This window comes from Molothrus ater, chromosome 27 (genome assembly GCF_012460135.2).
Source record: "Molothrus ater isolate BHLD 08-10-18 breed brown headed cowbird chromosome 27, BPBGC_Mater_1.1, whole genome shotgun sequence".
NCBI lineage: Eukaryota > Metazoa > Chordata > Aves > Passeriformes > Icteridae > Molothrus > Molothrus ater.
In genome coordinates, this window is record NC_050504.2 from 326,201 (window position 1) to 343,731 (window position 17,531).

At 50.2% G+C, this 17,531-nt stretch overlaps 1 protein-coding gene across 2 annotated transcripts in view; it reads right to left on the bottom strand.

Moving 5' to 3' along the window:
• Positions 1–16,770, bottom strand: part of CRHR1 (corticotropin releasing hormone receptor 1) — a 29,005-nt gene extending 12,235 nt beyond the window's left edge. For both annotated transcript variants that reach the window (XM_036398974.2, XM_036398973.2), the window contains exons 1-2: positions 16,637–16,770; positions 8,357–8,441 (exon numbers count right to left, since the gene is read on the bottom strand). In XM_036398974.2, the coding sequence (XP_036254867.1) occupies positions 8,357–8,441; positions 16,637–16,678 (127 nt within the window). In that variant the 5' untranslated portion in view covers positions 16,679–16,770. The remainder of the gene's footprint in view (positions 1–8,356; positions 8,442–16,636) is intronic.
• Between the last annotated feature and the right edge of the window lie 761 nt (positions 16,771–17,531).

Genomic DNA, 17,531 nt, shown 5'->3' on the forward strand with positions numbered 1-17,531 from the left:
GTGCTTTTCCCAGCTACACAAATGTGCTAATGTAGGCATTAGGTAGGCCAGATTGCAGGCTTTTTAATGTATAATTTGTGTATATTTAGAACAACATGTACCGTAGCTAAATATGTCCTAGCCTGATCTCACAGTGAGGTCGGAAGCACAATGGCTACAATATCCATATACTGCAATCTAGCGTAAGCGGGAAATGGGTGAGCAGGAGATGCTGGAAGAGGCAGACTTCAGTCCAAAACACTCCTGGGTACCAGAGACATTTGTGCTGCTTGCACAGAGACAGAAATTGCCACTTCCTAATACAAAACACCCCAATTCACAGCTCCTTGGGTGCGAAAACACAGCATTTCCCCTCCCCCTGGATTTGTGGTTGTTATTTGAATGCCTTTCCCAAAAATTCCTATGGATAGAGCTGGCTAAAGAGTGGCCAAAGGAAAAAAAAGCAAAATACTGTTGATGATGATGATGATGATGAAGGTTTTTATGGAGGAATATTTGTTTTCATCAATTAGCGGAAAAATTGACTCCTTGTTATTTTGCGATGCTCTCTGAGAAAATTTTCAGGGCTTTCAGTGTCTTCAAATATCTTAGCAAGGGAAAACAGCTTCCAAGCATGTGAGCTGGGGAAGCATCAGAGCATGGTGAGTGTTACCTTCTGCCTCCCATAGCTTGTAGGAAGAAATTAATTTTAACAATGACCTTTGTTTTAAGCTTTGCTAATGTGTAGGGTTGCTGTGGCAACATTCCCTTTACATTAACTGTTTTAAGCCTGTATTTTGTAGGAAACAAGGTGCCTTTTATCACATGTATGTCTGTGCCTTTCTGCATCCATTTGAATTTATTGAGCTCCTTTGTTGTTTAGACCCAAATTTGACAGAGAAATAGAGGGTCACAGTTAAAAAATTTATGGTAACATTCATCCTTGTAAGGAAAAAACAACCAGTAATTACTTGAACTAAGGACAAAGTTAAATTGCAAGTGCTCTCCCTGTTAGCCACTGAGGTGAGAAGCTGCGTGAATGTCTGGAACAGGAAAAGCTTCACTTGGAACAATGCAACACAGGAAAATGGGGCTTGCACAGTACTAATGGCCACGGCAGCTCATGCACCTATCACAACCCCTCATGGGGACTGGTAGGGCTGGCCACAAACTCCATTTTCTTTGCATAGTTTTTTTTGGCCTCAGTTTCCCTCCTGCATTTCAGGGTCTGTTCTGGGGGCAAACAGAGATTGCTCAAGGAGGACAAACAGGAAGAGTGAGTAATTAAAAGTCAGCAGGGCCAGAGAGCAACAATGATTATACTCTCCACCAGTAAAACAAACCCATAGCAATACCATTAATAACCAATGCAAGAGAGACTCATGGAAATGATGTAGCCAGACAGAGGTACATCATTCTGTGATACATCTGCTCGAGGCTGGATTGAATATCTTCACCTTTCTCCAAGGCACTTGGTGGTATGCTGGTTGGCACTCCCATTAGAGCATGACAGGATCCCACCAGACACCAAATCCAGTGGGTCCCACCGGTCCCACCGGTCCCACCACAGGGAAGGTGCACCAGCATCACCAGGAGCTCAGCCCTGTTTGTCCCATGGGTCAGGGTGGTGCTGTGGGGTGACATTGGGGGGCTGCAGTCAGATGAGGAGATGCTCAGCCAGGCTGTTGGATGCTCCTGGACCTCTCCCTGTGCTTCACCCCCATGCTGCCACTGGCAGCATTTGGAGCTCTGTCCCACCAGGTTTTCATCTAGTGGGTGGCCACAATATCTTCCCAGGCTCACACTGAGAAAGGCTTGATGAAGAAAGCAGATGCTGCTCTTTCTGCTCTCTCCAGGATACAGAAAAGAGAGAAAAAACCTCTCCTGATGGGGAAGTGATAAGTAAAACAGTGAAGACAAAGAGTGCCACAAGGGCTGCAACATCCCCTTTGCCCAGCACAACTCCCTGCTCCAGCTCCCCCTGAATGGCACCGGGCTCCCAGCATTTAGAGCACTGTTTAGCATGGAAATGATATGTGTCAGTACTAAATGCTTCCCTTCGTGCTCGATGGCCCATCCATGTTTGCAGGGGACTGTTGTTCTCCAGGTTCTGCACCCGAGTGCTCTGGCTTCTCAGCTCCATTGGCAGCACAGGTTTGGTCTTTGCAGATTTACAGCATGAAAGGTCAGTGAATTTCCTACCTGCACTCAATTCCCCTAATTTGGCTTCTTCTCACACAGAAACATGGTGTTTGGAGGAGGAAGGAGCAGGCCCTGCTTTGAGACATGGAATGTGGCACAGGGGAAGTCACTCCAATCCCTTCTCACCCTATTGCCTTTGTGTTGTGTGGCTCTGAAGCGTAAAGCTTCTTCTGAAGAAAAAAGTGTCTGTCCAGGGACTTACACTGAGACAACTATATCACAATAACTGTCTCAGGAAAACTGTAGCAATATCCCATCTGTTTCAAGAAAACATGCTTCTCCAGCCTGCTCCTACCACTCACAGAGACCTTCAGGATGGCTCTGAGCTAAAGCCACATAACCATGTGACACCTGGCAGGGTAAAGCTCTCCACTCCCAGCTAATCTGCCAAAAGATTTTGACCAAATGGAGTATGGAGCATATTTACCCTGGTCCAGCAGTACCAGACATATGGCCACAGTGCTCTTGAGTTGGTGCCAGGAGGTCTGAAGTATTATCATACCATCAAGCCATTGCTGGGATGCTCTGGAGAGGAGTAAAGCAAAGCACCTAACTGTGCTGGTAAACACATCCTGCTTTACACTGGGCAGAACTGTGCACCAGCACAAAGTCCCAGTTTGCTGCTATGCACAGACACTCTGAGGGGTGGAAGGATGAAGCCTCTGTCCCATTCTACAATGCAAAGGGGCCAGGAGAGGTGATGGAAATCTGAACTACAGGCTCATTCCTGTGGCTGGGAGCGATAGGGTTATTTATCCAAGGTATCTCAAGAGCCTAACAGCTGAAAGTTGCTAACTCTTATCACTACCTGTGCTGAGCTCTTCTTCAACCATAGTTATCTCTGTCCAGCCCTGATGTCCTCTGTGACCGCATTGCTGCTGCTGCCTCGAGCCTCTGGCAGCCTCACACTCGTCCCCTGTGTCTCTGCTGCAATATTTGCATTTGGCAATCAGGGCTTCATCTCCACATCTAATCAAAATACAACTCAGTGTGATGTCTGATGCATCAACTGCAAAATTGCACAAAAATCTCTTTGTGTCTCCCAGGCAGCTCCACCAGAGTGGTGAAGAAGAAAGACCCATTTCACAGCTTATTGCCCCAAAACAGGGGCTGCCTTTGGGGGATGCTTTTACTTCCAGGTGCTGAAGTGCCAGGGAGGGGTGGCTGGGTCGAGCTGCAGAGTCACTCAGATGTTAAATGCTTGAGTAGCACCTTGAGGCATTGAGGGAAATGGCACTGGGGGAGAATTTATATTAACATGGGATAGAAATTGGGATGGTGGAGCTGTTTGCCTTCACTGTGGGCAGGGGGTCGGTGCTCAGGATGGCTGGCAGCAGCTGTGGCTGCCTCAAAGTAGATCCTTGCTTACACTCTGCCTCCAGCACTGCTTTCAGTGGCATTGGGGGCTTCTATTTACCTTTGTAAGACTCCAGTCCTTAAAAATCCTCCCAAGCATTCAAATTCCACGAATCTCGATGTAAAATAATTACCCAGGCTAATTAAGCATTATGATAGCTATGGGCCATTGTAATGAATTTTTGACTTGTTGCTATTCGCCGTCACTGACTGTCCCCTCGGGTCTTTGCTGCTGCTCTGCAGAAGAATAAATAAAAGGCACCAAAGCTAGCTTGTGCTGTTGGTATCTGATGCATCTGCTCAATGCTGTCACTTATGATGATCCATGTACAGATTTACAGCATATATATATATATGTGTGTATATATATATATATGTATGTAATGTATATAATGTATATATAATGTATATAATGTAGTGGGTTGTGTTTGGGGCTTATCTTGTTCTCCTGTCATGAACCACAGAGTGTTTGGAGTTGTTCTATAACTAAGTGTGGCAGGAAGTTCTTTATTCCCTGGGGTTGGCTGGGATCTGGTGGTGGGTGAGTGAAACATCAAAATCCTTCCCTGGCAGTTTTCCCAGCAGAGCCTTCTAGTTTGGCTACAACTGAACAGTCTCTGGCAGTAACTTCACTGCATCCAGTCCAAAGTACAGTTTAACTGCTATAGCTGCTACTCACACTGGGACGTGCCAGGACACAGTTTCCTACTGGAGAACCTCTTCATCTTCCCTCTTCCACTACAGTAAAATCTGTGAATATCAGTGAGTTGCTGTTGACATCCCTGTTTCCCAGATGATGGAGCAGAATGGCCTTACTGACACCAGTATGTATTTAAATCCACTAGGATTTTCCATATAAAGGAGAGTTTTGTTTCCCAAAACTACCCAGTACCATGTCTCTCCCTCAAGTCCCTGCCCAGACTGCATCTTTAACCCTTGCTCAGCTCCTCAAAATATTTCTGCCTCAGTGGGAGAGAGGCCAATGAGACTGAAAAGAGTCACTGATGTTAATTTGACCTTTATGAATTTAAATTCCAGACTCACCCCTGGGGAGTCAGTGAGTGAATGAAAGAGCAGTGGGACGAGGGCTGCTAGAGCAGTGTCAGTGCTTTGGGAGCTGAGCTGGAGTGGGTGGAAAGGCTCTTGGTCAAATTGTCACCTGCTGTGAAAGGTGTTACCAAACTTATCTGATAGTGCCTGTGAAGGATATGTTCTCATCACTCACTGCTTCCTAGCCTAAGGATTTTGCTGTATCTGGAACAATTAGATTTGCCTTATTTAATGCAAAGCTACACTCCCTTTCCCCCTTGAAAAAACCTTCAGTTAAAAACCCACAGACATTTCTTTTTTTCTGCTTAGCTTTGGTGTAATTTTTCTTTGCTTTAGGTGAACTGGCACTGGCATGAAATGTTTCTTTCCTGACAAGGAATTTTCTGTGCTCCCCTCTCTCTCCTGAGCACACACACAGGATTGAGGATAAGAATTCATCATGATAACAAGCTTAAAGGAGTGGATCGTGCAGCCAGGACCAGAGGGGGATGAGAGCAATTGGGTGGCAACTCCTTGGGCTGATCCAGGCTTGAGAGCTACAAATGGCAAAACAACCCTTTGAGAGTGCTCCGAGCTTGTTCTGCTTCAGTGCTTTCTGCTGAGCTGCCTTGGAAAAGCCTCATTATTAATTAGGAAGAGGCTTTCCTATCTTCTCAGATTCTCCTTTCCCTCCCCAGGGAAGCAGTCCTGCAGCTGCAAGAAATGCTTTGCCCCAGTGGATGAAATGACCTTGTCCCTCCCTGATGGACTTCATGACAGGCCGAGAAGCAGCCGCACACAGACTGTGGGGAGTTGAAATCATCAGCCAGAGAAATCCATGGTCTGAGTCAGTCCATGGGCTGGGAGCCTTTGGGACAGCACCTGTCCACACCAGACAAGGGATGCTGATCCTCATTGTGTTCCTTTTCAAGCCTAATCTGAGACTTTCATGGCTTGCAGATGTTGGGGTGCAGCTGACTGACTTCCTGAATGCAGCACATTGACCTCAAGTCCTGCCTGATATTCCTTCTTCACTGCTGCTGTGGGAGGCAGCTTTCTGATGGAGCATTCAGCTGTGCCCCTGTGTTCCAGTCCCAGCCAAAATCAGGGGCTCAGTGACAGGAATTTTTGATGGATACCTAAACTATCAAGTTGGAGCATCACAATGGCCTGAATTCCCAGGGATATCTTGAAGAAAGATGGGTAAAACCATGGTGATGTCAGTGCGAGGGGGCCCCCAGCTGTGTAATAATTAGCATAGACTCCATGCATTTACAGAAGGCTGATCAATTATTCTTTATTAAGAATCCCATTGTTTTTTTATACCCTAGTTCACTACAGGTGGAGCTAATTGGTCCTTCAATCCAAACACCATCACCATTGGCTAATTAAGGAACCACCCTTTGGTAAACAAATCTCCATGACACATTCCACATGTTCACAACACCAGGTGCAGCAAGTGAAGATAAGAATCGTTTCTCATTATTTTCTCTGATCTTCTCACAGCCTTTCCCAGAATGATGCCTGGGAAAGGCTGTTTCTCTCTGTGGCCAGAGAGCTGCTGCCATAGTAAGAGGGCAGGACAGGAGAGCTCTCTGAGGCTCAGGTGCTCCATGCCCTGGGATGAGAGTTTGCATCACCTGCACCCCCTGAGCCTGGACAGCAACAACCCTGTGTGCCTCCACCCTCCACACCACTGCTGTGGCAGAGATTTTCCAGCTCAGTGCACATGCCTAGAGAGTGCTGGCACCCTGGTGACATCACTGTCCAGCTACATATCATCTTTAAAACAGAGAGATTAAGGCACTGGTGACCCAGGAGAGGAGGGGAGCCCATGGTGGGCTGTGTTTTGGAGGAGGGATGCTGCACACAGGCATGAGGCAGTACCTGTCCATGCATCCAGCAGATCCCCTGATGAGCCACGTGCTGGGGGACTGCTGGGCTCGTGTTATCAGCATGTGTCATTTCCCAAGGGTTGTGAAGACATTAACAAATTAAGTCTTAGGGCCCTGCTGCAATTCTCATTAGCATCATCCTAACAACTCTTCATGTTAAATAGCTCAAATCAAAGTTTCCAGTTTAGTAAATATCCCTCCATAGGAATCACTGTCTCCATCAGGCAGGGCTTAAATGGACCCCAAGGACCAGGACTGGTGCTGAATTCCACTTCCCAGGCAGACATAAGACAATTAGTTTCACTTCTGCCTCTTGTTCTAAGTCCCCTCCTCCAGATGGAAGTGGCTCTCACATGTCCCAGCCCCATCCAAATTAGTTGCTCAGGAATTGCAGGTTGCATGTGTAGAAACAATGGACAACTTGCAAATCTGAAGCCTCACATTCTCCCCTCTGCCAGTGAGATGGACACTGAGGTGCACTAGATCCTGCTTGTAATCATGTGGATAAATCCCCACTGAGCAAAGCCCAATCCTTGCAGAAAGCATCACTCAGTGCTTGAGGATGGTGGTGATTCCAGGGCAATCAATCAGCAAACCACAGCAGAAATTCTCCCCCCTTTCTGACCTCTCCCTTGGGCTTAGGAGGTTCCAGCAGTGTGTGATAAAGGCATGAGGATTCTCTGGGACCTGCCTGCTGCCCTGGGTCAGGATTTATCACAGCTTAACTTGGCCAAAGACAGGCCCTCGCTGAGCAGAGTGATGAAACCTTCAGGGAGCAAAGCACATGAGTGATGACTAAGTTTCTTGTCTGACCAGACATCCAAGCATTGCCATTCCACAGGCAGCTTTTTCTGTCCCCCGGCTTTCTGCCTCTACCTTGTGGGCTTGGGAAGCTTCTTGCAGGGCAAGGCAGCCTGGATTTGGTCAGATCAGCTGGTGCCAAGATGGGATTTGTTAAAAAGGAGCTGTTAATGCTGCTTTTAATAGGTAGTGAGCAGCCATCCTTCGGCTCTGGGTCCCCATGGCCACCTCTCAGTGTCCAGTCCTGTGGCCATCCATCACCCTGACAGAGAGTTCCTTGGTGCCTGCTCTGATTCTCATTCAGTCACGGAAAATCAACACTGCAGCATCCCAGAGCTGGGGAGAACTTTTCTCCTTGTCCCTGTGAACTCCACTCCTTCTCACACTTCTCCTCCCCCAAAACTTGTCACTGAACCAGACCTGTCACTGCTGAGGTGACATCCAAGTCACATCCTGAATATAGGCTAAAAGCCAGTTTTGGCACAAGCTCTGACCTGATTGGATCAAACCCATGTACAATGTTGAGTAGGAGTGGGCTGTCCATGGCCCTGCTGCTCCCACCCATCAGGGCTGAGCCAGCCCTGGCCATAGCTGTGTCCCCAGAAGCTTTTTGTGACTGGTGGCCTCCCAAAGTGCTCAATGGCACCTGTGTAGGAGTGCTGGGGGACAAAAGTTGGCTGAGCCTGGAGCCATGGTGGCCACACTGCACTGGTGACATGGTTTCCACAAAAAGTCAAAACCTCCAGTCATCAGAGTGATGGTAGAGGAGGGTGGAAATAGGGGCCAAAGTCCTGGTGTCCCTGGGCATGGCATAGAACAGGCAGCCAGCCCTGATGTCTCTTTTTCCATCTCTGCCTCTGCCCAACAGACATTTCTCTGTTTTCATCTCCTGAGATCTGCACCTTCTACCTGCCACCACTGTCACTCTGCAAGGAGGCTGCAGCAGCACCAGCAGAGGGCTGTGATGCAGCATCTGCATGTCCCACCTCCCCAGAAAGGATCCATGCAGCAGCAGATGAGCCCAGAGACAGCCCTGACACCCTCTTGCAAGCACTGGATGCCGGGGGTGGCTCAGATGGGCTGGGGACACTCACCAGTGAGGTTGGTGGCAGGCGGCAGACTCTCGCAGTACTGCTCCTGGATGGAGGCTGCAGCCGGGCTGTCCCACAGGAGAAACGCCTGCATGGGGACAGAGCAGACAGGGTGGGGTTATATGTGCAATATGCTGCTTCCCCTTCCCCAAATGCCTCCTTAGGTCAGATCTGAGCTTGCCCATGTCTGGGTGGGTACAACCCCCAAAGCTTGCAAAATGGACATGTACCATTTACAGGATGGCTTCCTAGGGAAACTGTGCTTGTCTGAGCTGAAGGCTGGGGGACAGCTCTCTCTTTCCCACCCGGTGATCCTCTCCTGCCTTGAATACCCCCTCAGCAAACCCTTCTGCTCCTGCAGAATCATTCAGCTCCTGCTGAATCATGGAACCTCTGCTATTTATCATTTTAATCAACACTTTTGGGTTTACCATCTTTCAATCCTGAGAGCAGACAGGGGAAACATGATGAGCCTGACACCACGCTTGGGTTTTCAATCCCTTACTGAAATCACAGCCTTGTAAGCTGTCAGTGGGAAGATGTTCGTACACATCCTTAAGGGGATCTGATCCACAGACAACCAGCTCTGGCTAAAGTATTTTTTTAGGAGAATTGTCAGCAAACACCAACCTTCCCATTGAGTTGGAAAGCACTGACCATGATCTACCCAGCTCTGCTAAAACTCTGCACAAGGAGTATTTTTGAAAAATGATTATTGAATTATTGTGCCTTTGCAGGAGTTTGGGGAAATTAAAAGTGAGAAAGGCAATTGCCAGGATGAAGGGATTGCAGAGATGGCAGGGGGATGGTGCTGTTGGTCTCACAACTCACCACAGTGCCAGATGAGGGGAGGAGGGGACCTGATATTTTGCAGAAAAGGGTGACACAGGCTCATCCCCTCTCCTCCACCAGCACTAATGGTGGATGAGGCTCAACTCCACTTCTTTCACCTTCAGCAAGTGACCAAACCCCTGGAGAAAAGTCACTGATTAAATGACAGAGCTGTGCCCCAAAAGACATCACATACAGATCCCTTGGGAAACAGCTCTGAGCCTGAAGGAGGAAGGGCTGCACCTCCCCTGCTTGCAGGAAAGCTCCCAGCTCCTTGGGGACCACAACCTCTGCCTTCCCCATCAGCCAGGCTGATTCCTAGTGCCTGACTCCCCTTCCTGAGTGCCATTTACCTCCCAAAGTGCTCTGAACACGGAGAAGACATTCCTCCTCTTGTCCTTGAGCCATAGAAACACTGTCTGCCCTTGCTGGCATACCCAGCCATCCTCATGCCTTACCAAGGCATTAACAGGATTTATTCAGACACACAGACAAGCTCAGCACCCACTTGCTCTCTTCCAAACAACTGTTTACTGCCTTGGGAAGCTGGTTTTGACAGCAAGAAAGATGTCAGGCAGATGTATAAATGGAGCAGAGAATAGCTGCCTTGTGTGACTGCTCCAGATGGCACAGAGGATCCGGCAGCTCAACCCTGCCCTGGTGCAAGAGCTGTTTGGAGCTCCTGGGTGCTGGTCCTGCAGGAGCCCAGCACCTCCTGAGTCTCCTTTCAGAACCTGAGACCACACAAGCTCCAGACAGGGAGGAATCAAGGTGTAGGGAGTCTGCTCCCCTCTGTGTTGATGCCCACAGCTGGTGCCCACCACACCTGGGGGCTCTTGGCATTGGCAGATGGGAGAGAAGGGTTCTACCCAAAAGGTGCCTGGGATAGTTTGTGTATCTGAATAGGCTTTCAAGTGTTAATTGGATGTGTTTCTTCTAATCCCAGCCTGCTCCAGCCTGGTAGTGGCCATTCTCCTTCCAGACACAGGGAGAGGTCTTGGCACTGAGCAGCACATGGACCAAGCCACAGCCAGAGAGGGGTGTGGATGGAGCAGTCACTGGCTCTTTGCAGGCTTTGTAAATGAGCTGAAACAGCTACAGAAGGAAGAAAGAAGAAAGAAAGAAAGAAAGAAAGGAAAAAAAGGATCCCCAAAACAGAACTAATATGAAGAGTTTTTTTACCAGGTTCTGAGTCTTGTCTTACTGCAGTGTGGCCAAAGCTCTTGATAGAGGCAGAGATTTGTCCCACTCCTGTCAGCAATTTGAGGGGAATAAGCAGGGGTGGCGGCAGCTGCAGGGGGATTTGCCCCAGTGAAAAAAATTCTTACTGCTGGTTGCTGTCTTATCTGTTTTGCTCTTTGTGGGTTAGTGCAACCCCTCCCTGTGCTTTTACAGAGAGAACAGGTCAGAGCTCCGTCCTTGAGGAGCTTCTCGTGCCAGAGCATCGCTGCTCTGTAAGATGCCACATGGTGCCCAGCAGGGCCCAGCCTGGCCAGGCTGGAGCCAAGCTCACCTCAAGAGCCCCGACACAGCAGTGGGTCATGCTTGGGCCAGAGAGGGGCTGTGTTCCTCTGCCCTCCTGACCTTGTCTTCACACAGCTATGGCAGATCCTGCTCTGCAGGCAGGAACACCTCTGTGACCTCTCTCAGCCTGCCAAAATCCTGGAGAGCCTCAGCTGAGCTCTCACCTGTCTGGGAAGGAAGGCAATCTGCTCCTCTGGAAGCAGCCACTTTGCACAGTGCTCACAGTTAGCCAGGGGAGCTGCTCCCACAGGGATGGATGATGGTTCTGCCAGGAGCTGCACGGGCCCCGTGGGTGCCTGCACTGGCAGCAGCTTCTTCTCCATCAGGAGCCACCATTGTCTCCCCTGCTGTTGCCTTAGCATCTGCCCAGCTCCCTTCCAGGCTCTGTAACATCCGTGTTTTATACACAGACGTGGTTCTGGTTTAGTCTTGGACCTCACTGAGCACCAGCTCCTTCCTTTCATCCCCACATTTTCTGTAACAGGACCAGCCCCTCCAGTCCTCACTGCACAGCTCAGACACAAAACCCTGACACTGCTCCCATGTTTCCTGCATCCCACACAGAGCAAACATCTGCTGTGGTTGATGTCCCACCACCCACCATGCCAGGGCTGTCCCAGAGGGGAAACTGAGGCACTGAGGACCACCTGCCTCAGGTCATTCAAGCTGTGGGGCATTGTGTGGGACAGATTTCTCCAATCTGGACACACCAACCATGTCCTGGTGCCACCAGGGCTCCAAAAAAACCCCAGCTGTTCCTGTGCTTGTGACGATGGCAGGTCCCCTGGGCCGGGAGATGTAGCGTCGTGGACTAGGACAGTGTCAGCTCATCAGCACTGGGAGTCTGGCTGCTGCTGTGGGGGTGAGCAGCACAATCACACACACATGGCGTCAGTCTCTGTGACCTGCCACTGACCTGGCAGAAAAATTCAATTAATAACAATTAGGAATTAATGTCCCCTTGTGGTGCTTTTGCTCTCCAAAGCAATCCATGGATACTAATTAATACATTCACATCCAACTGCAATATCAACCCCTGCACTGTGCTACCCGGAGACAAGCATGTGTGTCGTTCCCCCCCCCCGACCCTCACTATAATGTTGCCTCAGAAAAGAGGGGATCTGCATGGCAGGAAGGGCTGACAGCTCTGAGCACGAGATAGATGCCTTGTAGCCTAATTAGCAATCTAGGAGGTCCAGTGCCGAGGGGCTGTAATTGGAGAGCAGAGCAATTAGCGGGATTGAAGCCTGGGATGAAGCCTGGGAGACCGGGGCTTTGCACAGAGCTGGGGAGGGCAGTGCGAGCAGTGGACAGTGGTGGCCACCGTGACCTTCCTGGGAGGGGGGACAACCCCATCCACTCTGGAGTTGTCCTTGCTGTCCTTGCCACCTCTCTGACCCATCAGTTCTGCTCCCTGGCTTGGCTGGGCTTGCTGCCCACTACAACACTTGATGTGGAAGAGGAAAGACCTCCTGGAACACATGGGCAGGGAAGGGCTGAGCAGCTGCTGCCCTGGACTTTTGCTGAGGCTCCCTGGGGCATTAGGCTGGGATGGAGTCTGTTCTTGGCTCTGAGCCTGCAGCAAAAGGTGCCAGACGTTGGGTGTTAAACACAGTGAGTGTTAAAAGAGCTGGATGCCAACTTCAGATGGCAGAGCAGCATCAGTGGTGTGGGGAGGGAGCGGCATGTCCTGCCAGGACCGCAGCTGGAGCCTGAAGGTGGCCTGCAACAACCTGAAAGACTGAAAGAGCTGCCCCTCAAATGTGCCTGGAGGTGCCTCCACCCCCCCATGTCTCCTGCCTTCACTGCAGGGGATCTCTTTGCCTTTGTCTCCTCTGGCTTCCAGGCACTGTTTTCTGCAGCTGGGGAGCTCCTTACTTGCTCCACCTTGAGGGCTTTCGCTTGGAACAGTTTCCAAATGAAACCTCCAAGCAGCATCTGGTCCATGAAGGACCCTCTTTACACCTCTTAGACCTGGCAGTAACCTGCTTTGCCAGCTATGACCTCAGGGTTCCTCCAAGCCCCTTCGCTGCCCTACCAAGCCCCCATTGCTCCTTCATTTCTCTTCCAAAGCCCCATCCCCAGCCCTGCCATCATCGAGACATCAAGGCAAAACTCAGGCAATGGAACAAGGCTCAAAGCAAGACTCGTGCGGGGATTTTCCGTGGCTGGTGTTACTCAGGGGGAGAGCAGGCAGTGAGAACATCTCCCTCCTCCATCTGGCCTTAAAATCTGCGAGTTTATTAATTTATCTATATTAGAGGGCCAGTCCCTGTGGTGTGTAAACTGGAGCTTTGGTGAGAGTTGGTGAGTGCTTTGGTGAATGCTTTCTTTGGCTTCAAAACTGTTCTCACAGACAAACAGTTTATTCTGTTTGGAGTCTCTCTCCAAGTGTGCTGGATGCAGATCCTAACAAAAGAATATCAATCAGGGCTAAATGAATGCCCTGTAAAAACTGATTTATGAGCAATTAAAGGTTTTCCTGGATTAAGCTCAGGTCTCCCTCGCATGCCATAAATAATTCTGATTTCATTTATCTGTCAAGAGAGACATGAATTTTTGGGGACAGGTGAAAAAATGGCTAATGGCATTTGGGTGCTGGAAACTAAAGGCATCGTCAAGCTGGGGAAGGGCATGCAATCCATGCAGCTCCTATGGGATCTGGATTTGCAGGGGAAAAGGCTGCTGAGGAAGATTGGAGTGATGGACACAAGCAGGGGGAGGGCTGTTTTTCTAAAGCAATTTTATTAAACTGTCCTGCAGATTGTACATGTGGAACTCCTGTGCATTGACAGATATTTTCAGTTTGGGATTGGATGTTTTTCCCTCCAGCTCTGTCCCAAAACCCTCATCTTGACTGCTCCAAACCCCCTCCTTCACCCATCACCTTTTTAGGGTTGAACATCCACAATTAAATTCCCCATGATTTTTTTTCTGGTTTATTCACATTCACAGCTCAGGAAAGCTTGGCCACACCAAAGCTGCATCTGCCATTGCTTTTCCAGGGTGGATAGTGCAGATTTCAGGGTGGAAGAGGGACTGTGATCTGCAAAATACCAACACCACACTTTGCCCTTGGCCATCGGAATGGAGGCAACTGCTGCTAGGAGGGTGACTGTAGATAAAGCAGAGAAGGAGGGTCTCTTCATAGTTCAGAATACAGTTAGGGAAAAAAGGAAAAACAACAGATGGGCCCTGGGTATGTTATTCCATCTTCAGAAAGAGCCACCCTCTCCTGAGTGACAGCTCTGAGGTGTTGGACAATGGCTCCTGGGCTCCGCTTTGTAGGGAGCTCCGTGGTTTGGGGGTTGATTTGTGCTTTCTTTGGGTTCAAAAACTGTTCTCACAGACAAAGCCATGGATGCAGCCTCTCTAAACACTGCACACTCAATTGCAGCTTGAGCTTGTCACTCACAGTGAACTTCTAGGCTAACCCTGTGCAGGATTTTGGGTGAGCAGAGCTGGATTTCAGGGCAGGGTTGAGCTGGTGATGCAAGATATTCTGATTGTATTCCTCCTATACATCCTATGGTGACAGTGCAGCTATTCTGGGAACAGGCTGTGCCTTTTCCATTCACTTCTTTGCTGGAGATGCGAAACCACAGGGATGATTTCATACACACTGAATCAACTTCAGCTTTTAAGGAAAGCGAGGACTGGAAGAGATCCCCGGGGTCAGCACGTCCTGCAACTGCAGCTCTGCATCTTATGCAAGGATTTGAGTATGGAAGGGGCAGGGGCTGCTTTTTGGGCTTATTGCTGCTGGAGGTGGTTAAGTGAGAGGAGAGGGGAAACTATCCCACCCTCATCATCAATCCCTGATTTTTCATAAAATGCTTTTGCAGTTTTATAAGCCCCAGAAATGTAATTGGCTCCTGACAGAACTGCAGGTGGACTGGTTTATTTTTAATCACTTCTTTAGTTTGTTTTAATGACTTGCAGGGTGCCAGGGAGCACTTGGCAGCAAGTTTGGCTGCCTGTCTCCTAGTTTGTCTGTCCCACCTACTGAGGCATGTCTATTCAGTAAAGCAACATGAGCAAACCCATGCTAAAGTGGAGGTGCAAGCCAGGTGCATGGGGAACACCTAAACTGTGCCAAGCCAGTATCTGCAGGGGAGGTTTGTCCCTGCTGAGCTCTGGGTTGGAGCTGGGCTGCTGCAGGTCTCTGCACTCACAGGCAGGATGCTGCTGCATTCAGGTACAGCTGTTTGCAGGGATGCACTCACAGCTGGAGTTTCATGGTCCTTTGGCCCATGCTGTCCCCAGGAGAGGGTTGGGACTGTTCTGGAAAAGTATCTGAGTTTTGAATGCCTGTGTTTATAAGGAAAAATAGACAGCTTGACTGCAAAGGGGGGGGGATGGTTGTAGATTGGCTGTTTCTTTTTGAAACCAGCTGGGAGAGGCTTCTCTTTGTCTGGTCTGGTTTTTGTGACCTCCCCCAACTCCTGGTCCCAGCCCCAGCACAGGAATGGTCTTGTCTCAAACTCTGGAAGATTTGTGAGGACTTGTTGCTCCACCTTCACAAGGAGAATATCCTTGGGGAACACCTGGGGATGGCAGGAGAGTCCCCTGAGCCCTAAGGAGCTTTGACAGAGGATGGGAGCTGTGTCCCACACCTTTGGGCTTCTTTTGGACCACTTTTTGCTGACTGAGGTTATTAGGAGCTGTCATGCTCTCATGGCTGTACCCACCAGGACATGACCGTACTGCACTGGGTCTGTGCTGTCTCCACAGACTGGCCAAGAAGGACCTGGGCTGGGGGAAAAGATCCTGCCCTGTCTCGTCTTTATTTCTTACATCAGAGCCAAACAAAACCTGAACCAGGGAATGTAACAGCAAAAGAGCTCCCATAAATCCTATCAATCAGGCTTAGTGGGTTGCAGCAATAAGAGAGAGCAGCTGCTCAGAAGAAGAGTTTTTAGAAGCAACACCAACTAGGCAGGGGGTATCCTGGTGCACATCAGCTCTTCTCATCATTTAGTGAGAACTTTCCTGCCCAGAGGTGCAGCTGATGTGTGAGGTGCACAGTGGAGTGCACGGCCTGCAGGGTACGAGCCATAGTGGTGCCATTGGGGAGGGCTCTCCCTCCACTTTACCTGCTCTTTTAACTCTGCAGTCCCAGCTGAGCCACTGAGACACCATTCTGCAGCCAGCCAGGCAGATTTGCTCTTTTACCCCTCCCTGACACAGAGGTTTTATCAAAAAACTGATAATTTTGTTTAACTGCCACTATAAGCTTGTTCAAGTAAAATTCAAGATTTCACTGGAAACCCCTTCATCTCGTTTGTCCAGAGTTTGGGATTTAAACAAGCTTTGGGCTGTTTCCCTCCTTGATGAGCCCTCGAGGAGGAATATTGCTCCTGACAAAGCATTTGCATATTGTGCAGAGCTGCAAAATTAGCAGTGGCTACAGTTCCACAGCGAGCAAATTAGAGAGAAAGTCTTGTGCTTTGCAGGTGCAGGGTGGTACAGGAGAGGGTTCCTTAGAAAATTAATTATGGGAGGTACAGCTGGACTCTGTATTTGCATTGTCCACATCCATCACACCCCCAGAGTCGCCATCCCCTCCCAGCAGCCTGGGAAACTGGTGGCAGCTGGTTTCACTGGGAGGTGCAAGGCTGGGAGTTACTGGGAGCCCTGGGCTGAGCTCAGGAGGACCTGGCTGCAATTTTTCCCCCTTTAAATGATCCTTTCACTCACTTCAGCCCCCCTCCCCGATAGTTTCTGAGCATCACGAGCTCTTGCCAAGCCCCAGTACCTCGACTGGAGGAATTCTCCCGAGGGCCCTTTGTGTTGCGGTTTCTCTTTTTACTTTTCCCTTCAAAGAAATTGAAGTCACTGCGGAGAACGCGGGCGATGCACGGCGCAGGGGTGATGGGGAGGGGGCAGAAGGGCCCTTATGGGAGAAGAGGACTTAAAGCATCTTACCTGCAGAAGGAGGAGGAGGGCAGGACGTAGGCTGGGCACCATCCTCAGCTGCCCCTGCGCCCAGCTCCCCGGGGCATGGCTGGCAGCGTCCCCGCTCCTGCTGGGCTGCTTCTGCCGTCGGGGAGAGAATCCTCTGAGCTTGCAGCGAAGGAGCCTGGCGGGTCCCCGCGGGGCTGCGCAGAGGCTGCGGGTCCTTCTGCGTCCCGGTCCTGCCGTTTACAACCTCCCCGGAGCCGGTGCTCCGGCTGCCCACCTTCCAGCTCGCCTGGCGATGGGCTACATCCCTCCTCACCAGCCTCCCACTCCCCCTTCTCTCCCTCCTCCTTTCCCTCCTCCCCTTTTCCTTTCTCCACCTCCCTGGTGCCTTCCAACTCGATTTGATTTTTCCCCCTTTCTCCTTCCCTCCCTCAGCATCCTCAGCAGCAGAAACTTCCCACCAGCCCAGGGACCGCCCTCCCGGCTCTCCCTGGAGGGGGTTTCTCCTCTCCACCCCTCTCAGTCCCATCGTGCAGACGCTGTGAGGTCTCTCCTGCGGAGCCTGGGGGCTTCCCTTGTGTCTGCAAAGGGTTTGGGGCTGCAGTGTGCCGGGGATGAGGATGGGTGGGTGTTATGTATTTGGGGATCTCGCTCCAGGGCTGTGTCAGAGGAACTGGGACAAGTTTCCCAGTTTCCCCCAGGTTTCCCCCGTCAGCCTTTGCAGCCCCTTTGCAAAACGGATGTTGAACTCGAAGGGAGGGCAGAGCCCCTTTTCTCTTCCACAGGGATGGGGTGGAAGGGGTTTCAGCTCTGCCTTGTGAGGGAGATGCTCCCGAGGGAAGGACGGGGATGTGGGGCAGGTGGATGCAGGTCTTTCACACAGCGGGGCTGTGCGGGGGTGTTTGATCACAAGGGCGGA